This window comes from Phacochoerus africanus, chromosome 2, assembly GCF_016906955.1.
Source record: "Phacochoerus africanus isolate WHEZ1 chromosome 2, ROS_Pafr_v1, whole genome shotgun sequence".
Taxonomy (NCBI): Eukaryota; Metazoa; Chordata; class Mammalia; order Artiodactyla; family Suidae; genus Phacochoerus; species Phacochoerus africanus.
In genome coordinates this window covers 277398463-277423827 of record NC_062545.1, presented here as the reverse complement: position 1 = coordinate 277423827, position 25365 = coordinate 277398463, and the positions used below count along the sequence as shown (strand labels likewise).

Here is a 25365-nt window from a genome sequence, read left to right as displayed (position 1 = left end):
ACAAGGCAGTGCCCCCCAAATCTGGGGGCAGATGGGGCTGCGTGGGCATCCAGGGCTGGCCCGCCCCTTCCTGCCTGAGGCCCCCACCCCCCACCTCGGCAGGGTGCTCGCCGCTCTGGGTGCTGCTGCCCTTGGGCCCAGCCACGACACCCACTCCTCTGTCTTCTGGGCCAGGGCGGCCTGCTCTGGGGGGCTCAGCCCATCTTCCCAGGCTGCCCCCTGCTTCCCACGCCTGCCCTTTTCCTCATTACGCAGGGCCAGCCCTTTGCCGTCACTGGGCGCTCAGCACTGTCCTAGCTGAGAGCCTCCCCACCCCGCCACCCAGCCCTCGCCTCTCAGGTCACAAACCCCGAGCCCTGGCGGCTCGGCCTGTCACCACCTGACCCTGCTGCTGATGAACTTATCAGGCCCAGCATCTCTGGTCCAGGGGGCTGCCCTGGGCAGGAGTCACCATGGCAACTGGAGGCAGCAGGGAGGCCCAAAGCCAGGTTGCCATGCAATGCCCATGGACGGCCTGTGGGTCTCCATTTGACCGGTGGATGCTCAGTGGCACCGGGCACTGCCCCTGCCTCTGGAGGCTGCGGGCACAGCTGACTGCAAGAAACGGTGTCGCAGCCCTGCCCACCTGGACTCCCCCGCCTCTTGGCTGCTGACGCCTTTGCTCCTGCTCCTCCAGGGTAACCCTGCCACCCCAGGTGTAGTGCCTGGAGCCCAGGATGATGTCTGGGGGGCACGGGGCCCAGGCAGGCCATCTGGGTCACTGCTCCGGCTGGGGAGCCTGCAAGGACACTGAGCCCTGGGCCCCTCCCTACCCTGCAGCCATGGCAGCTGTCTCTCCCCAGGGCCCCGGCACAACTGTGCCCTCACGCCCTACTCGAGACGCCCCTGCTGGGGCCCTGGGTGTGGGGGAGGCAGGGCAAGTGGCCCTGGATGGGGAGCCAACCCTCCAATTCTCCAGGCCGCCAGGACGGACCCCTTTCCAGACCAAGCAGGGGGCCCGCGGCTGGTATATTCTATGGCAGGAAACCAGAGGCCGGTGGGGGGCTGTCTCCCCACACCCACCCCTTCCGGGGGGGGCCCGGGCAGGGCTCCGGAGGGCAAGGCCGAGCCCTGACCCCGGGAGGCCCTCACGACCAGCAGCCGACCTGGCAGTGCGTCTCAAAGTGGCGGCAAAGGCGTCAGCGCCACCTGCTTCGAGTCCCGCTGGCACCACCCTGCAGCCACAGTTGGGGCGGGAGCCACCGGGTTTCGGGTCACAGTCCCCCCAACACACCTCAGGATGGGGGAGGGAAACGCGGTGCCCGAATCACCCACCATGAGCTTCCTGGGGCTTTCACAAGCATGGGGGCGGGGGGGGTGGCACAGGCCTGTATCAGCATCTGTGTGAACACCGTGTGTCACACGTACGCAAGCACACGGGGGGTGGTCCACAGGGGAGCCCTGCCTCTCTGGTCACAAGCCCCCCTGAGGGCGCCTGTGCCCTTGGCTCTGTCGTCCACCAGGCAGGGCCTCAAGATTCCAGCCCCAGGATCCCCGGGGCCTCCCCGGAGGGTGCCCGCTGGACAGCAGGGCACCAGAATGTTTGGGCACCTTTGCCAATCTGCGGCCGGGCCCAGCCCAGCTCCCAGACAGCATGGAGACGGGCTGGAGCAGACGGGGCGTCACCACCTGGTCGTTAATGGCAGTTAGATGACATCACTCATTCTGTGGCTGTGCGTGAACCTCCTAGCCATTCGGGCCGGTGTGGACCCGGGGCAGGGCAGGTGGCCACACGCCCCGTCTCGTGAATGCGGGGGACAGCCCTCTCCAGGCCCGGGGGCGGGGGGGCTCCCAGGAGCTCTGTGGTGCAGAGAAAGAGCCAAGGCGCCCAGCAGCCCCAGGCCAGAGGCTCACTGCCTTGGCCCAGCCACCACCACTGTGGAGGGCAGCTGGGCACCTCATGTGGACCGGCCCGGTCAGGGGGAGCCCAGCAGACCCTCCCGCGCCAGGGCCCCCCAGCCTGGCGGACTTCCAGACCCACACGGGAGAACCCCCCGGAACAAAGCAGCAGGGGTGGTGGTGTATTTTTAAACGCTCATGTTTTGTTTGTTTCTCTTCTCACGGCTTTTCTCTGCCTTTCTCTTTCCACAATCCTAATCCCAAGATCCATCCATCCCCGGCACCTGCAGCCACGGTGTCTTCGAGAACAATCATGTGGGCAAGTAATTTCACAGTCAGAGTCGCAGGAAGGCCAGCTGGCAACACGGACAGAACAGAGCAAGGCTTAAAAATTACTCGAAAGGGGAAGAAAACCCTTGAAAGTCTCAGGCCCAATCTCCTGGCCCGGAGGGCGCACAGCGACGCGGCGGGGGTCGTCCGAAGCCTGCGCGCCCCGTCCCGGGAGCCCCCTCCTCCGCTCCGCCTCACGTCCGAACGTTCACTCAGAAAGCTTCTCGCCTCCGTCTCTAGAAGCAGAAACAAAACAAGCCCCCCTCCCGCCGCACCCTCCAAGTATACATGAGGGATAAAATTACATTTGTACAAAAATAGATTTTTTTTTCTACCTTTCCTGATGCTTTAGACATCGCTTCTCTCTGTATTTGCCATTCTCTCTAAAGTGTGAGCTGCGAGGCCCGGCTAAGGCATTGCTAAGGGCTGGGAACTGCTAAAGCTGTTTGCTCCAAAGCATCTGAAAATAGATGCATCTCCTGGCCTCGAGACAGTCACTCGATCCCGGATTTCACCAAGGGCGGGGTCCTTACGCACCTGCTTACAAGAAGCAAATTTATAGGAAATCGGGGGCCGGGGGGAGTCTTGGTGGAAAACAAACAGGAGACGCTGGTAGCCGCTGCGTGTCTGCGGGGGGCGCACAGGTCTGCACACACGCCCGCTTTCCGTGATGGGGACAACATCAGCCCACTTCCAAGGGCTGCGCGTTCCAGCCGGGCCCCCGCGGAGGAGGGTCTCCAGCGCTTTGCCACGGACCTGCCAGCCTGAAGCCCCCCACCCCCCCGGACACCCGGACACGGGAGTCCGGGCCGTCTCCCCTGAGGCCAGCCGTGCTGACACCGTCGGGCCCCAGGACACGGTCATCTTCACTCCTTGGCCACGGGGGCCCCATCTGATGTCCAGGCAGGGAGGTGACGCCTCGGGGGAGCACGCTGGAAACACCAGCAGGCCGAGGCGGGCCGGGCACACGGTGGCTAACGAGCTGATGTTAGCGTTATCTTTAGAAAATTAAAGATTGTCCCACCAAACAATAATAACAATAATAATAATTACAAAAAACCACCTCAGTTGAACCAGCTTGGTCACCCTAGGAGGGCTGGTTACATCGGGCGACCTCTCTGCTGAGTCGGCCCTTCCCCCACCGTCTCCTTTTCCAACAGCGCCACGTGGACCAGGACCGCAGACCGGGTTGGAGCGGGGAGGGCGGCCCCACGGCCCAAGATGCTGCGGGTATGGCCTCGGGCGGCCAGGGGCTGGGGAGGCTCTGCCTTCGCGAGGGGGTGGCCTGGGGACCTCAGGGCTGGACACGTGGCCAGCCCGAGAGGCGGCCCCCCAACAAAGGGCTCCAACCTGGGCTGTCTCCACGGGAGCCACCACATTCCCAAGAGGCCCGAGGGAGCCGGAGGGGGCCGGGTGCGGATGGGGTGCACCTGGCTGCAGAAGGCACCAGGGGTGCTGGGTGTGGGGGTCCCCGGAGGGAGGACCCGAGGGCGCCTGTGTCACCCTGCCTGACACCACCATGCCCCCAAAGGCTGCCAAGACTTTCGGGGAGAGTCTGGGAGGAGGGACAGTTGGGCAGGCCTGGCTCGCCCCATCTCTGCCTCAGAGGGTGGACAGGGAAAGTGCCCACGGGGCAGGGGACGCCTCGCCTCTCCTGGGCCACCAGGCTGGGGGTGGGGCAAGAGAACGGGGGCGTCCGTGGACTCTCCCACACCTGCACCCAGGCCTCACGCTCATCTTGGGCCAGACTCGGGACAGCGAAGAACGGACTCTTCCCCACGGAGGCCTGGAGGCAGGCCTCTCCCCACCCAGCCCCAGGGGTGCAGGGGAGCCCCAGTCAGGGCCCGCACCACCTGGGGACGCGGCCTCGGGGAGAGCGGGCACAAGCCCTGCCCTCACCCCAGCTCCGGGTCTCTGGTGGGGGCAGGGGAAAGACGGGCTTGACAGAGCTCCCCCTGTGGGGCTGGGAAGATGGGACCCCCGCCCCCCGCCCAGGTCAGGCCCCCACTACTGGCGAAGGCTGGGTTCACAGGGTTAGAAGTCCTAAAGGCAAAGCAGTGAGACCTAAGGGGGGGGGGCGTTACAGCACGAAGGGCCCAGGGCTGGCGGGGGGCCCTCGGCCAGAGCAGGTGTTGCTGGAGCTCCCACTCAGGGCTCCGTCACCCAGACCGGACCCCAAGGGGCATCCAGCTGAGGATGCTGACACTCAAGGGCCTTGATCTGAAGAGCCCGCGAAGGGGTCTGTGCCCCCAGAGAGCTCTGGACCGAGGCCTCCCCACCCCCCAAGCCCCGGCTGTGCCCACAGGTCCCTCCAGCTCTCCATCCTTGGACACGGCTGCCCAAGGACCAACCCTCCTCCCTCCGTCCCCGTGGGCCTGCTGGGGGGTGACCTCTGGCCTTGAGAGGTCAGCAGAGCCCGAGTCGGCCTAGCCCCCCCCAGGGGTTCCAGGAAGGGCAGACAGCAGGCCAGCCCTCCAGGCCCAGGGGCCGGCTGTGGAAGATCGGGGGCACCCTGGGGTGTGCGGGACCATGTTGGGCAAGAAGCTGAAACCACGACAACGCAAAGGGAAAGCGGAGGTGGGGGTGGGCGACCCCCGTCTCTGCAGCCTTGAGGTGGCCCCAGCCCTGCGCAGAGGTCGGCTCCTGTTCTGATTGGCTCGGGGGTGAAGCGGAAAGTCATCTTTGGAAAAGGGGGTGGCTCCTCACCCTTGGCTCTGAGGGAAGGCGAGGCCACCCGCCCCCGAGCCCCTCTCCTCTCCCTGGGGGCCAGGAGGGGCCTTCCTCCATGAAACGCCCGCCCCCCCCCCACCCCACCCGTCCCCTCCTCCTGCTGGTGGGTGGGCCCGGGCTGGCGGGCCACGAAGGCAGGGCACCCCACACAGAGGACCTCGCACGGGAGACTTCCCAAACCAGCGACAACCGTGACCGAACGAAGCTGCCCTCTGACGGGGGGCAGCTCCAGGGCCAGGGGCCCAAGACCCGTCTGTGAGTCCCCCGGGCGTCCCCCGGGGAGAGCCTGGCGGGCCTGGCCGGGGCTCCCGCCGGCTCCTGCCACTCCAGCGGCCGCCCCAGGAAAGCCGCTGCCCGGTCCAGACGAGCAGAATGGAAGGTAACAGGGCGGCAGCACATCTCAGGCTTAGCAGGGACGGGCCACTCCCGGAGTCCAAACAGCCAGGCGAGCGGGGGCAGACGAGCTGGCTGAGAAGAGCGGCCGGCGGCCAGGCGGAGGGCGGCCCGCGGGCCTAGGTCATTTGGTGGGGGGCCTCCAGCATCTCCATGAGGAAGGTGTCGATGGGCGTGTCCCCGATGAGCTTGAAGAAGAAGAGGTGTTCCAGGCACTTGAGGCCGATGGAGCGCAGGGCCGGCAGGCGCAGCAGCAGCTTGGCGAACCTGCGGGAGCCGAGCCGCGTGAGGGGCCCGGGCCACGGCCCCCCCGCCCAGCCCCGGGCACTGCCGCCGCTGGGCTGGGGGCCGCCTGCGCGGAGCCTCGGAGGCAGGACGGCTCTGGGCAGGGAAGGCGGCAGGCGGCCCGGCGGCCGGGAGCGCAGAGGGGGGGTGCAGACCTGGGAAGAAGCCCTTCGGGGCGGAGATCCCGGAGGAAGGGCCAGGGGGAGACGGCGGCTGGACGGGGCCGGGCTGGACAGGGCTTTGGGCAAAGTCACAACACGTGGGCTTCCTCCCAGGGCCGCAGGGAGCCGCGGCAGGGTTTTAAGCAGGAGGGAGAGCCACAAGGGCTGCTCTGAGTCCCAGCCGTGCCGCTGGCCGAGGGAGGCCTGCGGGGGAAGCAGCCCTGGAGCCTGAGCGACAGGCCCTTCTCAGAAAGGACCAGCTCCAGGGCGCCCCCACCAGCCCTCACCTTCGGAGGGGCTCTGCTGGCTGCCCGGAGGGCGGGTGGGAGGGAAGCCTCTGCAGGCCGGGTCCTCCCCCGGGCAGTTTCGGGGGAGGACACTGATGGGGGAGCCTCTGGGGGGCTCTTGGAGGAGGAAAGCCAGGCTCAGTGGCTCTGCCGCCAAGGACAGGGCCGTGTGGGGACGGGGCCAGAGGTCCCTCCAGGGACACCCATGTCTGCCCCTCCTCGTCCCCAGCCCGCGTGCTGCCAGCTCTCTCCGCACGACCCTCCAGGGACCCCCCGGGGCCTCATTAATTATTAACAATGTCTGTATTTCAGGGGGACAGCCCCGTGCTTGGCTGCAACACAACCCGTGTTTTAAAGGCAAAAGCGCAGCTTAGAGGCTGGAGCAGGGCCAGGGAACGAGCCGTTTTCTGCTGAGCTGGCGAGATGGGCTGGGGCCGGAGGCCAGGAAAAACAGGCGGGCCTGCGGCCCCTCCCCCTCCCCCTCCTCCTCCGGGAAGTCTCACTTTAAACCAAACCAGATGAGGCCAAGCAGGGCGGGTAACCCTGTGTGCGCCAGTCCCAGTCGGTGGGGTGGGAAGGGGGAGAGGGAGGCCTAGGGCTGGGGGGGACCCCCACCCGCTCCCAGGAGACCCCCTTTGGGAGGAAGCGGGTCCGATCAGGGCAGGAGACCTGAAAGGCCGCGAAGCCACCAACCTCCCCCTCACCCGGACACCCACTGTGCGCCTGGCACTGTGGACCCAGAAAAGAGACAATTCCAGCCCTTCCAGTCAAGCTCTGCACCCAGGCCACGCCTCGGCCATCTGCTCTGCACCTGTCTACAAAGCACCTACTGTGTGCTGGCACTGTCGCTGCTAGAGACAAGCGACCAGGGCCCCGCCTCTTTGGGCAGGGACACGTTACCTACTATGTGCCGGCACAGGGCCCATCCTTTCGGTGGGGCTGCAGGAAAGTGTGAGAGCGTGTGCGTGGGGCCAGGAGCACGGCCCTGGACGGACGAGGGGCAGCGCCTTCTAACCCACCCGCGTGTCTGAAGGGCTGGGGGTGGCCCTGCCTGGGCAGAGGGCCTGGAGGGAGACCCTGAGGTCGGTCCGGGGCTCACCTTCCGGGCTGCTCGGGGTACTTGTGTTTGCAGTACGCCTCCAGGGACGCGTAGACCTTCTCACGAAGGGCCTCCACCTCGGCCGGGTTCGAGAGTCCCTTGGAGTCTGCGAGGGAGCAGGGACCGCAGGTCAGAGCCCCCTGGGAAGCTGCCCCAGGAACCCACAGACCCACTGGGACGAGGCTGCCCTGCACCGGAGGCTCACCCTGCCGCTCGCTGGCCACCTGACCTTGGCCCAGTCCCTGAGCTTCTGTCCTTCAGCTCCCCCCTCTGAAAAGGGGGCTGAGCCTGCCCTGCCAGCTCCTGGCCACCACAGCAATCAGGTCAACTCTCAAAGCTTCTGCAGCCCTGGGTCTGAGGCCCTCAGACCCGAAAGAAGGGTTCGCAGTCTCTTCCCGAAGCAGCCAGGCCCCTCCCGGGTCAGGGGTGGGGGCAGGGCGGCCATAAGGCCATCCTGAGCCCAGGGACCCTGGGGCCGGAGCCCAGTGTGGAAGGGGCTCTGCCTGTGGACAGAGATGCCAGCACCAGGGCCGCCCAAACCCCCAGGCCCAGGGGTGAGGCCACGGGAGCGAGGGCCGACCCGAGCTGTCCTGGGGAGTCCCAGGCCGGGCAGGGCTCCGTCCTCTCCCGCAGTCACCCCCAAACTGACGCTGGGCCAGCTTCTTTCCTCACTGCCCCCGACAGCACCCACCACTGGGCATCGGGATTCGGGCTCACACAGCCCCAAATCTGGTCTCAGCTGGGGGAGGTGGTCCCTCCTGGTGGCAAAGGGACCAGAGGCCAGGGCAGCCCCACCAACCCATTGCTGGTCTGAAGCCGCTGTAGCGCCTGGAGGCTCAGCCGTGGGACAGGCCCACTGTCAGGTCCTCCGAGGCCCAGGGCGACGGGTCCCACACAGCCCAGCCCACGCTGCCTGACGTCCGGCACAGGCCCATGGCCCAGAGCGAATGCGATGGTGGCCGGGGGTCCTAAGAGCTTTGGGAACCTGCCAGGCTCCTCGGCAGCCGGGGTCCCCCGGCCCTGGGGCTGTGCTAACTCCTGTCCTGGGCGAACACCCACACCCAGGCCCCATCGGGTGAACCAGCAGCCAAGCCACACACAGCTTCAATGCAGATTCTGCAGGGCAGGGTCACGGCTGGAGCACAAACCTGGGGAAACGGGCTCTCCCCCGAGGGGACCCCGGGCCCCGCCTCTCAGCGCTGGAGCTGACCGAGAGCAGGGAGTCGGGGCCCTCCACCCCTGGGGCCGCCCCATCCTCCTCGCCACCTGGTCGGCCCCCTGCCCCTCTCCCCAGAACACCGAGTCAGCCCGGAACCTGCCCCCGACGTCCCCACCCAGCCCAAGACCCCCAGAGCTCCAGGAGGCCTCGACCGGACACGGAGGATGAGCTCGGCTGACCGAGCCAGTCTGACCCTCACGTGGGCCTCGAGAAGAGGGCAGCACGGCTGCGCCCCCATCACAAGGGAGAAACCCATGAGGGCCCAGGCGAGGGGCCGCTGGCCGAGGCGGCAGCGCAGGCAGGACGGGGCTGGGCCCGGGGGGCGGGCGGCGGCGGGGAGGAGGCGCACCCGGGTTGAAGAGGACGATGGCGCGCAGGCAGCCGAGCTCCGTCTTGTCCATCTGCATGTCCCTCATCTTGGACACCAGCTCCGTCAGCACCCTGCGGGGGAGCGGGGGCAGGCTTCGGGTCAGACCGCGCCCTCTCCCCGGAACCCCGGAGGCCCGGGAAGCCCGGTCTGGGCCCGGAGGGCGGCTGAGACGGCCACGGCGAACCCGGGAGCCGCCGCCTGTCCGGTTCCGCCCCAGCGGTGGGCTCCTCTCCTCTCACTCAAGAGGGTCTGCGCGTGGGATTTGTTTCTGGGGAACCTGGGGGCTGAAGTGGGACCTCGTGACAGCTGGGGTGAGCCAGAGCCCTGGACGTCGGGGGCAAGGCCCACCGGCCCAGGGGCCCGCCGGGCTGCAGGCGGGCGCAGCCTGAGGCCGAGCCCGGGCACCACAGCCCTCGAGTCCATGGGAAGGCCATGTCCCCGGCCCCTTCCCCACTGCAGGGCGGCTCTGTTCCCCTCCTGTCATCAGCCACCTACCAGACCCCCACCACTGTCACCTCTCCAGCAGCTGAGAACCATGGAAGTGCCAGCTGGTGTGAGGCAGGGGCTGCATTTCTAAACATCCTGGCGGAGGTGCCCTCAGGGGCGGCTTCTATGGGGAACAAATGCTGCCCCCCGCTGCCCCCTTGGGTGGCACTTCTGCACCTGAGCTGTGAAAGGCCCTGCGACGGCCTGTAGCAGAGACACCCCGGGGCCTGTCCACACCAGCACCTGCCCACAGTGCATGGCGCAGACAGGGCGGTCTGGGGCTGCACTTTGTCCCACCTGCGCCATCCCATGGGGCAGCCCTGTGCCCGCAGGTATCCCCAGGGTGACCGGAGTGGGGGGGGGGCTCTGCTCCCCTCCCCCTTCAAAGCTCCTGTTCTCAGGGCTCGCCTAGGACCCCTCCTGCCTCCTCCTCCCTGGCCTGCTCCTTCCCACGTGCCACACCTGGGCTGCGCCCCTTTTCCAGCGCTTCCCGCTCCGGCTGGCTGAGTTGACACCCAGGTCCTCCGGGCTCATAGGCAAGGCCAGCCAGACACAGGAGCGGGCAGCTCCCATCTGCCTCGCCTGCAGCACAGTCGAGCCGTGATTTGGGAGCCACCAGAACGGACACGCCTGCCCAGCCACCCGCACTGGCCCCCTGTCCCCGCCCCAATGGGGATACGCCAAGAGCAGCACTCAGAGGCAGCTAGTGCCCAGGGACAGGGCAGCGAGCAGGCACACGTGGGCTCTGAGGCATGAGCGCGCGAAAGAGTCCCCACGTGTCCACCGTGACAGCCGCCAGGCAAGTCTAGCGACAGCGTAACCTGTCTTTGCTTTAAAACAGCAGCGCCTTCTCCCCACGTGCAGGATTTTCAGAAGGACAGGAAGGAAGGGAACCCAGATGCTGACTGTAGTTGTCGGTAGCCCCAGGAAATCTTATGGTAGCGCCAGGACCTTTCCACACGTAGAACCTTCGAGAACAGGACAGATGCCAAGCGGGCCGTGCCCTGGGCGGGCCCCCACCTGTCAAAGATGGCGCCCACCCCCGCGCTGTGGGCGCTGTTGCGGTGCACGTGCAGCCCCGTGGCCAGGAGGATGCCGTCCTTCACGGCTATGGAGCGGTGCGAGAAGGAGGCGATGAGCAGCTCGTTCCAGCCTGCAGGAGGAGGGGGGCACACGGTCACCACGTCTCCGGGCCCCAGGCCGCCCTGCCCCCAAAGGCAAACCTCAGACCCATTCCTTGGGGAACCCAGGCCGGGGTTCCCAGAATGGGCTCCGGGGAGCCTCGAGCCTGCAAACGTCCCACAGAAAGGAAGCTCCTGAGCACAGACGCCTGGGAAAGGCCTCTCCGGGGCACACTGGCACAGTAAAGGCCCTGAGAAGTCCCGCACATGACATGTCCTATAGCCAATTTAACTCAGGGGCTCCCAAACGCAGGTGCCAGGGAAGTCACCTTCTGCAAGGGCCAAGATGCTGTGCCAAGGAGCTCGCGGGAGCTCCCTCGACCCTCTCCAGCAGCCCCACGCCAGCTGCCGCCCACTGGCCCAACGGCCAACTCCCAGAGACGGACACATGGTGGATGCCACCAAATGGTCAAGCACTGAGCTGACACAAGGCGATCTGGAGCCAAAGGCCAAGCCACCGCTCTCCAGCCCTCGGGCCCAGCATGCCCAGCAGCGAGGCAAGGACCAGGCAGGGGGACAGACCTACTCTGTGCGCAAGTGTCTCAGGGACCAGTACACCGGACAGCGTTCACCACCTCCCGCGGGACACGACTAGGAACTGTCACAGCCCCGCCCCCTCCGGGCGCCCAGAGGTTCCAGGCAGGAGCCAGCAGGTACCACGGGGTCGTCCTACAGGGCAGGCATCAGCCCCATTTCACCGGGGAAGCGGCCCAGGGAGAGGAGGGTTCTGCAAGGGGCAGAACCAGCCCCCGAGCTCCCCCCACCCCGCCCAGATCTGTCCCAGCCGCTCCGCCATCACTCTGGGTCTCTCACTCCCACCTTCCCCACCTCCAGGCCTGCCCAGCCCCGGCCTCCTCTGACCCAGCTGCCACCGGTCCCCCTGCCCCAAGAACACCCAGAGCCTGGCCGGCCCTGGGCTGGGCTGGCCTGACACCCCTGCGGCTCCCCACTCAGGCCTGGTGCACGAGGGTCTGGAGGCGGCTGCAGAGCTGGGTGCAGCCCGCAGGGCCCAGGACATGGGGAGGGGCCGCGGGAGGGGTGGCCCTCCCAGCTCGCCCGCCCCTGCACTCTCTCCAGCAGGAACTTGCACCCAGGACCTGTGCCTCACAGCAGAAACCGGCCTCCCCGCGGCACGTCTGCTGTGCCCGCTTTCCAAATGAGGCAACGGCTCAGAGGGCGGCAGCCTCGTCCGGACTCCGGCCTGACCCCATGCCCAGAGCGAATGCTCCTGCCCTCCGTGTTCCAACACCCCGTCCTGCCCCATCCTGTCACAGGTCCTGTGCAGAGCACGCTTTTATGGGCACCAGGTACACAGACGGTAAACCCAGCCTAGGAAAGGGGCTGAAGCCTCAGTGCGGGAAGAAGGCAGAACAGACCCCAAGGGCAACCCCGCCAGACACGCTCACCCTCCCTCTCCACGGCCCCCCGACAGCCCTTTACCTCTTTGAAGGCCACCAGGAGCGACCCCCAAACTGAATACCCTCTTCTGGGGGGCAGGGGGGGCCGAGGCCAGAGGGGGGCAGCGCTGGAGCGGGAGCCCCACCCGGCAGGAGGAAGGCCCCGTTCCCCCCCCCCCACCGGGGGGGCCCCAAGGCCCTCCCGCACCCCCCGCGCCCGCGGGCCGGGCCACTCACCTGCCCTCAGCAGGATGACCTGGTCGTCCAGGGGCAGCTCGGAGAAGTGTGGGACCCGCTTGGCCCACTCCACCAGGGTGAAGAGCTGCTTGTCGGCCGCTTGGCAGATGTTGGTGACGGGGTCATTGGGCTGGGGGCAGGGGGCACCGCAGTTAGCACCCCGGCCCCCAGACCCTTCCCCGGAGGGGCTAAATCATGCCCCCAGAGACACGCACGTCCCAGACCCCACGAAGGTGCCACTTTCCACGGCAACAGAGGCTGCGGACGTGACGGAGTCAAGGGTGCTGCGGTGGGAGGTTACCCTAAGGGGGGGGGGGGGGCGCCCAGCGCCATCACAAGGGGGTCCTCACTACAGGGGGGAGGAGCTCAGAGCCGGTGGAGGAGAGGAGGCTGCTGGCCTTGAGGCCGGAGACGCGCCTTCGCCCCGAGGAGCCAGGCTGCAGGGGCCCCGACTCGGCCGGGGACGCAGATCAGACCTGTGGCCTCGGGAGGCGTGAGACATCCGCCCTGTGTTGCTCTCGACACCCAGTCTGGGGTCACTTCTCCCAGCAGCCGCAGAGCCTCGGAGGTGACAGACAGACGGGGTGCACTGAGGCCTCCAGAAAGCCACCCTCCCAGACGAGGAAAGCCAGGCGGGCCTCGGCGGCTCCCAGCTCCGGCCCCCGGGGCTCGGATGGCGACGCCTCTGAGTCCCAGGGAACTGATGCCCGGCCGGGATGCGGAAACCCCTCACTCCAGAAACCACGATGGCCGGGCATCCGCACCCGGGGGCCTCCTGGGACAAGCCTCTCGTGACAGAAACCATCCGCCCTCCAGGGACACGGTCCAAACGAGCCGCCCCCGAAGGGCCTGCTGAGGGCTCCCGCGGGACACCTGGTGACAAGCTGGCACCAAGGCCGCCAGGGTGACAGGGTGGTGTGTGGAAAGGGGACCGGGGGCTGCAGGGGGAGGTGGCGGCCGGGGCTTCTGGGGCGCGTGGCCAGTCAGCCTGTGGCCCCCAGCTGGAAGAGGTGGCCTGACGCCCGCACCCAGACGCCCCCAAAGTCCCTCGGCTGCAGGGGGCCAGCCCCTCCTCCGTCTGCTCCCCGCCAACCTTCTGGGTGCGTCCACCAGCAGCATGGGCTCCCACCAGGCCCGGGGCATCACGGGCCCAAGCCCAAGGCACCCTGTGAGTGCCCATCCCGCCTGATGGGTGACGGCAGCCATGGCCGAGGGGAAGGGCGAGGCCTGAGGGGCCGCTCTGGGCCAGGGGCTCCAGTTCTGCCCTGCTCCACCCCACAGGGTGGCCGTGGGCACGTCTGAGCCTGGATTCCCACCCAGAGACGAAACGGGCCTCGCTCAATGGCAGATGTTTCATAAGCTCCAGCCTCGTACCCAAGAGGGGGGGACCTTCCCTGTCCTGGGAGGTGACAGCAGGGCCCCAGGCAGAGGCCTGAGGCTCTCCTGGGCTCAAGAGGTGCCAGCCTAAGAGGCTGGCCTGAGGAGGGCAGCGGGGGGACCCAGGTGGACTCAGAAGGTGAGACCTAGGAGGCAGGTAGGGCCAGTCACGGAACCACAGGTGCTCCCGAGCAAGGGCTGCCCTCGGCCGGCTCCGCAGCCACACGCGGAGCAGGTGGCAGGTTTGTTTCTCCCAAGTAGTGTCCTTACTTTTGACAAAGCTAGGGCTAGTGGACCTTCACAGATCTCCTGGCGTTTCTCTAGGGGCTCCCCTCGCTGGCACTGGAGACGGGGTGGAGGGTGGCCCAGACCAGAGAGGGGACAGCACCCCCGAGGAGCAAAGCCGAGGGGGTCCTGCCGCCACCAGACGCGGCACCCCAGGAAGGAGGGGGCCTGCCTTCAGAGCCCCGCACATGCCTTCCCTGGCGGGGAGGGAGACTGACCCGCCACACACGCCACTGCGGGGCCCCCACGTGCTAGGGGCCCAGAAGGCTGACGCCATAAAAGGGGCCCGAGGGGGATCCTGAGGGAAAGGGCCCCCCCGCAGATGTGACCCCTTTCTGAGACAGAAGTCTCAGCAGGGACAGAGGGAGCAGCTCCTGCAAAGGCCCCGCGGCAGGTGGGGGATGGGCAGGGTGCACCCAGTGCAGCCGGAGGCCGTGGGTCTGGGCCGCAGTGAGTTGGGGACAGGAGAGGGACAGAGGCCACCTGCACAACCACCTCAGGACCGGGCTGGGCTCAGGTGCCAGCCCGGAACCTACACGGGGGAGACAGACGCAGTCTAGACCCAACACTGCCCGCAAACCTGGGGCAGACCCAGAACCTCTGACACCGGCTGGACACCGGCCGGGGTGGGTCGCGGCTCAGAGGCAACCGCAAGGCCTGCCGCAGCGCCGGCCCAGCAGACGGGGCGGACGGGGCGCACTCACCGAGCTGGGGTTCAGCCCCACGTTCGCCTCCACGTACGTCTCGGTCTTGGGCTCGACGGCCAGCTCAGCCTCCAGGATCTTCTCCACCGGCATGTCCTCGTTGGCGCTGCTCGTGGACTCCACCTCGTTCTCTCCGCGGTCCTTGCCCCGCTGCCGCTCCTCCTGCACGGCTGCAGCACGGGGAGGCTGCCGGTCAGCCCCTCCGCCGCCAGGGCCCGAGCAGCACCTGCTCCCGGAGGCGCAGCCCCAAGGCCAGCCAGGGTCCGGGAGAAGAGCCCTGCTCAGACCGGCCAGACCGCCGCCCCGCCTCTGCCCCACGCCTGGCCTCCGGTGGCCGTGCCCGCTCTGGAACCGAGCCTGTCGCCTCTCGTTAATTCATTCAACCAACGACTGTTCACACCGGGTGGAGGGGGCCTGGCTCTGGGGAAGCTGACGATTCAGCGGGGATCCCGACAAGGAGTTAAAAGGGCTTTGATGAGCGATGGACTCGGGAAGGCTTCCTGAAACAAGCGGCAGTGACATTGAAGGGACAGGAGAACCAGGGATAACAAGGGAGGCAGGAGCAGTAACCTCAGCAAAGGCCCAGAGCCGGGGCAGAGCAGCGCGACAAAAGGGCCTCTCGTGGTGGGGGCCGGGGGGAGCAGGGGAGAGTCAGGACGAGGGACGGGGTACGACTCGGGAGAGCCGGGCCCAGCTCTAGACAGGGTCCAAGGTGCCCCCAGAAAGGAACAGGGGGGAGAGGGCCCAAGCTGGGACAGCCTGGCAGGGGCGGGGGCAGGGGGCAGCACCAGGGTGGCAGGCTGAGCCACTGGAGTCGTCGGAGGTGAGGGCTCGTTTCTGGGAAGCCCAGGGAGTGAAGCTGATGGGAGGAGGCAGAGAGGGAACAGTCACTGTAACGCTGTCCCCAAGGAGACCCACATGGGAGAAAGGCTGAGACCGGGCACGCCACGGCTGGGCGTCCGCAGACCCTCGATCTCAGACCTTGTAGCTCAAGCTGCCCTTTCCCAAGAGGGGCTGGTGGCATGGGCAGCTCGCCCCCTGCCAGAGTCCCCGAGCTTTGAGAATTGGACGGGCACCACACTGGGCCTCGAGGGGTGGAACAGGAGGTGGCCACGGCCACCACGCAGCCCAACTCCCAGACCACTCCCGCCTGAATGGACCTCAGGGCTCAGAGGCGCAGCTGCGCAAGCGTGAAGGCCCTCGAGGGCTCTGCAGACCGCACCAGCCACAGGCCCGGCCCTGACAGAGGGAAGGGACAAGTCACCAGCCCACCCTGCTTGGGCCCAGGCCACACGGCCGCTAACTCCTCTGCCTCTCTAGGGACCATCCTGCTCCCCCAGCCACGCTCGGAGCCACAGCACCACGAGGTCCCCCCAGCGGCCCACTCCTGGGGGCCCTGCAGGCGGGACATTCAGAGAGAAGACAGCAAAGGGAGCAGGAAGCCGAGCCTGCAGCCCGTTCAGCCCACGCACAGGGGCTGACTCAGGCCGGCTGACTTCAACAGCTGCAGGCTCGCTGGCCCCCTGCCCGCCTCGGCCAGCCCTGCAGACGGGGGCTCAGCGACGGGGCCTTCAGGGCCTCCCGGGGACGCCTGCAGGACGGCCAGAAGCTGGTGCCTCCCCACCTCCAGCCCTATTCCCACCTGAACGTCTTCTCCCTATTTCTGACCCATCCCAAACTTGTGTCCCCAAATTCATCTCCAAGCCCCCTCCCCACTGAACCTCTGTCAGTGCCCCCACCTCTTTCCTGGTCCAACTGCCAGGACAGGCCTGCCGGAGGCCAGAAAGGCGCAGCCCCTCACAAGGCTTCCTACACACCATCACCCTCGGGGCACGTCCCCTGCAGCACACGCAGCCCCCCACGCACCTCCAGACCCACCCAGGCCCCCTCCCCCTTGGTGTCGGGTGGGTGTGGCAAGTAGGGACCAGCAGAAAGGAGGGGCATCAGGGCTCTGGTGCCCCCCGCCCCGCCCAGCCACGGTTCTCCGAGGCCACGTCCTCCTCAGGCCACAGCCCCAGGGGCTCTGCAAGGCAACCTCCTCACCCTCCTCCAGGCCTGGGGGTGTGAGGGCTCCCCAGTGCCACTGCCTGGGGCTCCCCCAGGCCTCTGCAGTTCCCGTAGCACTGCCCGCAGCTCTGCGACAGCCCACGTCGACCCCTGTCCACCACGCTGTGGCAGGCGCCTCCTGCCAGCCCCACCGACGGCCCTTCAGAGATGCTGGGACCCACCTGTGCCTCTCGGGGCCGCGGGGCTCCCTGAGGGCGGGCCCTGCACCCCTCCTGCATTGAAACATGGCCACGGAGGCTGCGCCAGGGCCGCGTGCTCCCGCACCCAGGCGCCGCGCTGACTTGCGTGAGGGGCTTTCCACCCATGTGGTGAGACCCGGGCAAGCCCGGCCGACGCTTCAGATCACACCAGCTGGCCCACCGAGCCAGGAGGGAGGCCTCGGGCTGGAGCTTTTGCAAGCAAGGCTGGAGCTCCTGGAAACTCTGACCGCCAGTGGGGCTGGGTGGGGAGCTCCAGCTGGCAGGCCTGGCTCTGGCCCCTCCCCACACAGCGAGCAGGTGCTGGGCTAACACAGGGCACCCCCTTGCATCACCGTCTGTCCTAGGGGACAAGGTCATAGACCAGCAGGGTGGACCCGGTGAGAGGCAGCCACACAGGCTGGCCTGTGTCAGCATCTGGTGTGATGGGGCCCAAAACCCCGCGGGCCAGTGTCCCTGAGCCCCTGCAGAGGGCGTCCCCCAGGTCTGTCCTCTGGATGGAATCCTAAGCCCACAGAGCCAGGACACAGCTGAGAGGCCCATTTTACCAGGCGGGGAAACGCCCGGAACACCACAGGGCATGGCTGAGCGCTTAGGAGAGGCAGCTGAAAGCTCCAGGCTCTGAAGTCAGACCTTCCTCTTCCCCAACAGCTGTGTGGCCCGGCTGGGCCCCTGGCCTCTCTGCACCCCAGCTTCCTGGGCCACACGGGGAGAGTGACAGCACCGGCCCCATCACATCCAGGCTGGATCCACAAGGCGATGCCCTCGGGATGCTCCTGGCTCCGTCTCTGCGCCTCCCGCTCCCACACTCCCCACATAGTGGCCCAGTGACGGGATCTCCTCCGACTCCACAGACAGCGCGGGGCACAGGAAGTCCCGCACGAGGTGGCCCTCCGCGTGGAGGTGGCGCCCCCAGCAGGGGAGCGGGCGAGGGTCCCCCCCGCACCTGCCTCCTGCACGGGGGCGGCGAGAATTAATTAGCGAGCGCTTTGTGAAGCATTTGAAGCCGTGAAGGGCCCGGCAGCTCTGAGCAGCATCATTATAAATATTATGGTTTTATTTATAGACGGCGGAGGGGGCAGGAGGCAGCCCGGGGATTCATGTTTTGCCAGCTCCATCACCTTCTAGACGTAGTCATGTTTGACTTACGTCCCGCTGGCGCCGGGAAGCCTCGGGCGGGAGGCGTCGGCGAAGACAGGGCCTCGTTATCCTCCCGGCCCTGAGTGTGGGGAGCGGAGGGCCCGGCACAGGGAGGGGACGCTGCCGCCCGGGCGGGGGAGGCTGCGCTGGGGATCCCCGGGAAAACCCTAGGGCTGAGCCCTCCCCCGCAGCCCAGCACAGGCCTGGAGGGGGCTCAAGGCCAAACAGAACCAGCGTCCCCAAGGTTGGGGGGGGGCAGCGGCCCCTCAGCCACAGTGGGACACCCCCGACCTGCCCCATCGCCCATTGCCCCTCCAGGCTGCTGGGGCCAGACAGGAAGCTGGGAGCTGGGGCGGCGGGGGCATCTCAGGCCTGCGAGCTTCTCTGCCTGGCACGGCCGGCAGGCGCTTCCTACCTCCCCCCACGGCCTCAGAGGCAGGCAGGACTGGATTCCACCAAAAGGCTCTGGCCCAGCCACCTGGCCTTGGGGCTGAAGGGGACGCCCCTGCCAGAGGTCACAGGGTGAGTTACCTGCTCGGTCTCAAAAGACACCCCCCACCCGACCCCCAGGACTCAAGCCAGACGAGCTGTCTGCACACAGGGTGATGGATCCCACGCTCGCACGCTGTGGCCCCCCACTCCCGACCCCTCTCCCAGCCACGTTCCTCCCGACAGGCCCTGGGGCAGCCTTTCTGACACCCCCACAAGGAAACTGAGGCTCAGGGGATGGGACCGTGGGCCCCAAGTTGACGGGGCCGGGGGCACAGAACCCAGCTGGAGCTCCTTCTCTGTGGCAGCAAGTGGGGGCCGCGCGTGCCCATGCACACCCTCTGCGCACTGCGTCCCCACACCCCGGTCCTTCGGAGTCAGGAGACGGGGCTCAGGAAGCGAAGGAGGCAGGAAGGAAGCGGGGAGAGGCCTTCCTGAGGGAGGAAGGACACAGAGAGGCGGGCCGGCAGGGTGACCCTCCAGCCCGGGCCGGGTCCCCCCCATCGGACTGGGCAGCCCTGGCCGCGGGGCCTGCCTCCTTCAGCAGAGCAGGGGCGCCTGCGGCCCCCAGCCTTGCAGCCGCAGGCTCAGCTGACAGCCGGGGCTCAGCCCGGGTGGGCCCGCAGGGCACGTCCCACCTGGTCCTCCCACCCCGAGTGCAGAGAAACGTGTCCAAGTCCCCGGGGCTGCGTGTGTGTGCTTAGGCCCCCACGGTCACCCCACACTGGATGCTGTCAGCCTGAGGCACCCCTCACTGGCCAGCGAGGGGATGGGGTCCCCCTCAGCCCACCCGCGAGCCAGCCCTGAGCTGCTCCGCCCCAGCGCTGCCCTGGGCAATATGGCCTGGGTGCGGGCCTCACCTGTACCGGTGTGGCACCAAGGCCAGAAGGCAAAGCCGCCGGTCACGGGGCAGGCACTTAGGAGGGCTCGGGCTGGCCTTGGGAGCTGTCTTGTGTGCTCCTGGCCGAGGAGGGAGTGGCACATGGGCCCCGTCCCCAGGACAGCCACACTGCCCAGACTCAGGCCGCCAAGAACCCTGCCACTGCCCGGGAGCCCTCCTGTGGGGTCATCCCAGGACGCCGAGGGGTGAGGAGCCCGAGTTCAGGACCACTGCCTGCGACAGCGCCCAGCTGCGGGCTGCAAGGCAGGGGAGGGGGCGCGACCCCCGCCCCGGCCCCCCTCCCCCACGCCTCTGGCCCGTCATCAATGAGACGGCACCGAGGCTGCACCAGGGCCAGCGGCGCTCCTCCCACGGGCATAGGTAACAGGTGCTGGCAGCCCCCGGAGGACAGAGCCCACCCGGCAGGAGGCCCAGGCCTCGTCCTGCGCCCCCCCCGCCCCCCCGACCAGGGCTCTCAGGGCCGCACAGAACCACCCTCCACGGCTGGCAAGGAGAGTCGTACGTTGTGTTTGGAGCTCGGAAGAGCTGTGTAGGAGGGTTTTTACTGCCTGTTCGTGACTTATAAATCCAGCAGGCGGCAAGAGGGAGGTGGGTCCTGATGGGATCAGGTATTTATCTAATGACCCATAAATCAGGCTGGAGGGCCGTGCTGCCTGGGGAGCGCGGCCAAAGCTCCAGATTTATGCCCCAGACGGGAGAGCACGGGCCACGTGGCTCTGGGCTGGGCAAACGGGAGCCGCCCGGGCCCTGCCGGTCCTGGGCCCCGAGGCCCCTGTGAGCCGCTCTTCCCTGCACCGCCCCCATCCACCTGGGAGGTGTGGGGCCGGCATCACGGCACCACGGTGGCTGAGCATGTGTGTGACGAGGAGAGGGTGCCCACAGGGGCCCCACAACAGCCGGCGCTCCTGACAGCGAGGCCACGAGACCCAGCGCTGGGGAGCACTGGGGAGGGGCCAGGCACGGGGACGCCCCAGCCCCGAGACTGCAGCGCCCATGGGACGCGAGCATGGGGTCGTCCCCTCTCCCCCAGGCCCCGGGGGACCAGCAGCTGGAGTCTGACGATGCCCAGGCTTACAGATGGACAGGCCTCGGGAAGGGGTCAGCAGCACTCAGTGGACAGCCCCGGGGCCCCGCCGGGGGCCATGTCTGCTGACATTGGCAGCCTCTGCACACGCTGCCCCCTCCAGCTGGGCCCGTGGTCCCCTGAACCCCCTTCCACTCCTCAGGTGGACACCTGGACATCCGTCTGTCCGAGCCTTGCCCGAAGCCCACAGCTGGGCCAGGGGCCCCCTCTGGGCTCCCACGGTTCCCTGGGCTTCACCCCAAGTCAGCAGGGATCACACCTGGGGCCGTGCCTGGCTGCTGACGGTTGGGCTCAACAGGCGGACGCCCGCAGCTCATGCTGTGTGCCCAGCACTCGGGTGGTAAGCTCAGCGAGGGCATGCTCTCGGGGGCTCATCCAGCCGCACTCTGTGCCGTGGCGGCCCCCAGGGAGCTTCAGGCTGCACGTCAGGCCCCACCTCGCCCTTCCTACTCCCACAGGGCACCCGGCCGCCGCCCGGGCGCCCCCTCATCCACCGCCCACCACATGCTTGCCTCCCGCCCAAGATTCCACCCTTCAGAACAATGCTGTGCTCGCCACCCCCAGCAAGCCCACCCTGACCACACGGAGGCGGCCAGAGGAACTGCAGCTGGGCACACCTGCCCCCCCCAGCCAAGCACACGCTTCCTCTGCCCTCCCAACAGCCTAAAGGAGAAAGGTCTGCACCAGAAGCTGGGGCCCAGGTCCAGCACGGGACCCCGGACAAGCCCTGGAGCCTGCGGGCTCAGTTTCTCTACCCGCACACAGGGCAGACCAAGCTCTCTTCGCCCAGGTCCGAAAAGCCTGGCGGGCAGACACGTGGCCAGGCCAGCCGCTCAGCGCACACGGGAGCCCAGGCAGCCTCTGTGGGGCCCACAGATACACCGCCCCTCCAAGGGCTGCGGCCGAGCCCCCTGCCCATCGCTGCACCCCTCGGGCGCCCTTGCAGCCCAGCCCAGCTTTTGGTTTCTCACCAAGAGCAATGGGGGTTGAAGGGATTAAAACAAAAACAAAGGCAATGAGATGAAACCTGCAGTTCCCCAGCGAGGACAGTCCTCGGTGGTGAGCCACCAGCCTGGGGACCCCGACAAGCTGGGGAGGGGGAGGCAGACAGACCCGAGCCACGCGTGGACGGTGGGAACAGCCAGACGGGCGACCCTGACCCCAGACAGCACCTCCCAACCCCAAGAGGGCGGGCATGAGACTCGGGGGATGGGCCCACTCTGTGCCCAGCACTCCGCACCCAGCACCCAGCACTCAGCACAGACACGGACCAAAACGGAGAGGAGCCACCAGAACACAGGAGCCACCAAAACCGCAACGGAGCGACCGGGGCCCACCGACAGCAGGCACCGTGAGGAGTGAACACTGGGCCCCGGCCGGTCTGGCTGCACAGCCTGACAATTTCCACAGCGCGACAGTGAGCTTCTATGCCACCCTTCCCCACCTGCCCCTAAAAAACGCTCAGTGACACGTCACAAATCCAAAGCCAAGGGCCCCCCAACCAGGTGTGCAGGAGGAAGCAGAGAGCAGGGCCCGGCGTCCAGCAGGCTCGGGGACATCGTGACGGGCTCTAGATGCCCTGCCACCCGCCTCCCAATCAGCGCCGGCCCCTCAGGGTCTCCTCGACTGTCCCCTTACCGGACATCGGAACCAGCCCCCAGGACCCACATGCACCTGCTCTCCTGGGCTCGTTTCCTTCGGGGCCCCCACCTGCCACCTCCAGCCTCTCCGGGGGCCCACACGACCTTGAAGAGGCTCTGATCAACGCCTGTCCCCAGCAGGGCTGGAGTCACCGGCAGGCAGGACCAAGGCTGAGCCCTCTGTAAGCCCAGAGCCTGGCACACAGCCGGCACTCAGTAAAGATCCAGTGAGGGAGGGAGTTCCCGCTGTGGCTCAGCGGTAATGAACCCGACGAGTAACCATGAGGATGTGGGTTCGATCCCTGGCCTCGCTCCGTGGGTTAAGGATCTGACATTGCCGTGAGCGATGGTGTAGGTCGCAGACACAGCTCGGATCTGGCATGCTGTGGCTGTGGTGTACGCCGGCAGCTGCAGCTCCAATTCGACCCCCAGCCTGGGAACCTCCATATGTCACGGGTGCGTTACAAGAAAAAGATTCGCCGAGCGAGACCCCGGCCCACAGGGATGAGCGGCCTCTGGAGGAGCGTGCGCCCCTCAGCCGAGGCAGGCAGAGCTGCGAGTCCAGGGCCGGACCGGTGCTCAGAGGAGCCTGGACGAGGAGGCCGGGGCGGGGAGGGGGTGCCGCCCCGCCCGCCCGGGGTGCCTACCTTCGCGCTTCATGCCCATGGCCAGGCACTTCTGGTAGCGGCAGTACTGGCACCGGTTCCGCTGGCGCTTGTCGATCAGGCAGTCCTTGTTGTCGCGGCACGTGTAGGTCAGGTCCTTGCGCACCGTCCGTTTGAAGAAGCCCTTGCAGCCCTCGCAGCTGTACACCCCGTAGTGCTTGCCTGCGGGCCCAGTGCCAGTGAGGGAGCCGGCCTCCCCGCGCCCCGGGACCCCAGACTCGGCCTCGCTGCCCCTGAGCTGGCAGCCCGGAGAGAGGACGGCTGGCCGGGCCCTGGGCTGCCACGCTGCGTGGGGAGGGGGCCCAGCCCGCCTGCGCCCCCATCAGCCCCGCTGACAGCGGCCTCCTCCGCCGGGAGCCTCCGCGCCACACACCACTTACTGCCCACACCCCCGACGACGCAAACATACTAGAAGGCCCAGAGCGAAAGGCTTCGGAGCCCCGGGCGCCCCCTCGCTGGCCGGGCCAGACTCCCCCTCTCGCCCCGCTCGGGGGTCCTGCAGCCCCGCTGCGCCCCAGGGCTCACCTGAGGAGCGGTCCCCACAGATGGCACAGATGTGCTTGGTGAAGGACGCCATGTTCCCTGAGGGGTGGGCCGGGACTTTGAGGACCCCGTTGATGCCCAGCGGGGGCTTGATGTCCTCGCTGCTGCTGACCGGGTTCATGGGTGAGCTGAGCTGAGGAGGGGAAGCGGGTCAGCCTGGCACCAGGACGGTGCTGCCCCACCCCACGTTACGGACAGAGAAACCGAGGCGCAGAGGGGGCCCCGCCCACCCCCAGCCGCACTGGGGGCAGCCAGGCCGGGGGAGGCTGTCCTGATTCCGGGGTCCCACCCTCCATGGGACCCCCACCTAAATAAGACCTGCCTGCCATTTCTGGGCGCTCCCCCAACAGCACAGCGAGAGCCCCTGGACCCTCTGCTGTGGCAGGTGCTTGAAGGACCCCCCACCCACAGATGGGCTCCGAGGCCTGGTCACAGCAAGGAGGGAGGAGGGCCGGGGTCCAGCCCCGCAGGCGACACTGTCCCAGCCTCTGTGGGCAGGGTGGGGGGTCTCTGATGACACGACCCAATGAGAAAGGGAGTTGACGCCATCCCTCTACACACACACACACACACACACACACACACACACACACACCCTCTGCCCCTCCCGCCAGCCTGACACTGGGCCAGGAGGACGCGTGGGAAACTCACCAGTCACCCTGGCAACAGCTGCCGCGGCCACAGTGACACAGCAGTTTTGGTTCCGCTGCACCCACCCCAGCTCTCCCATCAGCACCAAGGGCCCAGAGGTGCTTCCCGCTGCCTCCTGAGAGCCTGCCGGTCTCCGCAGGCACCAGGACCCCAGCCTGGCGGCTCCCAGCACCCCCACTTCTGCAAACCCCCAACAAAGGCGGAAGTCAGCCCTGCAATGTCTCTGGACATACGGCAGCCAGCCGGCCGTGCAGCGCCTGATAGCCCGGGGCTGGGCCCTCCTGCCAAGGGAACCTCACCCTCTTCTGTCCCCGCAGCCCTGGGCTCCCATCCCCCTTTCCCACGGGACAGGAAAGCACAGGGCACAGACCATCCTAAAGGCTGCTTCGGCCCAGCCTTGGTGCCTGCAGTGCCCCTTCTGGCCCAGCCAGCTCTGGGCTCTGCCTCCAACCTGTGGGTCCTGTTGTCCCGCGAGGACACGTCACCCACAGGGCCTGGGGGCTGCAGGGAGGCTGGGAGGCCAGCTCCAGCCTCTTGGGGCTGCCCACACTCAGGAGGTGGGGTGAGAGCATGTCCAGGGGACCAGCCGCAGAACTAGGCGCCCCGTGTAACCTGAGAGCGTGCCCAGTGCGGGGTCTGCAGGCTCCAGGAGCCTCTCCCAGGGAAGGGTGCAGAGCAGGTGGGGGGCCACGCCTTTGCTAAGTGCTCCTGTGCATGGGCTTCCCCACGGGGCAGGCCCCGAGGGAGCGGCAGCCCTGCGGTCTCCTTTCCAGAGTGGACACGGAGCTGGGGAGGGCGGGGGACCGCCAAGGGCACACGTTTGCTCGGTGGCTGCGCAGGTCTGAGCTCAGGCCTCTGGGAGTCATCAGCAACAAGAAGGGGCACCTGGGGCCCCAGAGGACAGGCTGGCCCAAAGCCACTGAGCAGTGCCATCCATCAGACCTGAGTGCCCAGACAGGCGCCTGGAGGCCCCTGAGCATGCACCCTTCCCGGCCGGCAGAGCTCGCCTGCAGGTGGGAGGGTGCACACAACTCGGGAAATTCTCTGACCGCTCTGAGCCTGAAAACCAGAAAACACAAGCACCTCCGTCCAAGGGCACCGCCAGGGCGACAGAGCGGTTCTTGGGCAGCGCTGAGAGCATGGCTAACGGACCCAGCTTGGAGCAGCAAACGGCCTCTGCAGGAGCACCAGGCCTCGGGGACACCGCCACAGCTGGGCCTCGGAGGACAGAAAGCGGCGCCCCAGGCAGAAGGCCACCGAGCAGACCCTCGGGGACCGTGAAACCCAAGGACCGCCAGGCAAAGCGCAGGAAGTGGGTGCGGCCAGGAGTGGAAGGTCAGAGCAGGGCCGGGCAGGTCCTGAGGGGTGGACTGGGCAGCCACTGAGGTCACAAGAGCAGGAGGCCAGGCCGGAGGCTGGGTCCCAGGCCTCGCGCAGCTGGGGGAGCACAGCCACGACTCCCCGCAGCTGGACCCCCTTGACAGCATTGAGGAGAGGACCTCGGGCGCTTCCTCCTCCTACCGTGGCCCGGACCAGCCTGAGTGAGTAGGGGTCACCTGTCCCGTTCCC

The 25365-nt window shown here is 67.6% G+C and overlaps 1 protein-coding gene across 4 annotated transcripts in view; it reads right to left on the bottom strand.

The window, feature by feature from the left end:
* Nucleotides 1-2056: 2056 nt before the first annotated feature.
* The window catches only part of RXRA (retinoid X receptor alpha), a 91256-nt gene continuing 67947 nt past the window's right edge, over nucleotides 2057-25365 (bottom strand). For all 4 annotated transcript variants that reach the window (XM_047768864.1, XM_047768866.1, XM_047768865.1 and 1 more), the window contains exons 3-10: nucleotides 23128-23278; nucleotides 22585-22764; nucleotides 14420-14589; nucleotides 12054-12183; nucleotides 10259-10391; nucleotides 8732-8823; nucleotides 7164-7269; nucleotides 2057-5598 (exon numbers count right to left, since the gene is read on the bottom strand). In XM_047768864.1, coding sequence (XP_047624820.1) covers nucleotides 5451-5598; nucleotides 7164-7269; nucleotides 8732-8823; nucleotides 10259-10391; nucleotides 12054-12183; nucleotides 14420-14589; nucleotides 22585-22764; nucleotides 23128-23278 — 1110 coding nt within the window. In that variant the 3' untranslated portion in view covers nucleotides 2057-5450. The remainder of the gene's footprint in view (nucleotides 5599-7163; nucleotides 7270-8731; nucleotides 8824-10258; nucleotides 10392-12053; nucleotides 12184-14419; nucleotides 14590-22584; nucleotides 22765-23127; nucleotides 23279-25365) is intronic.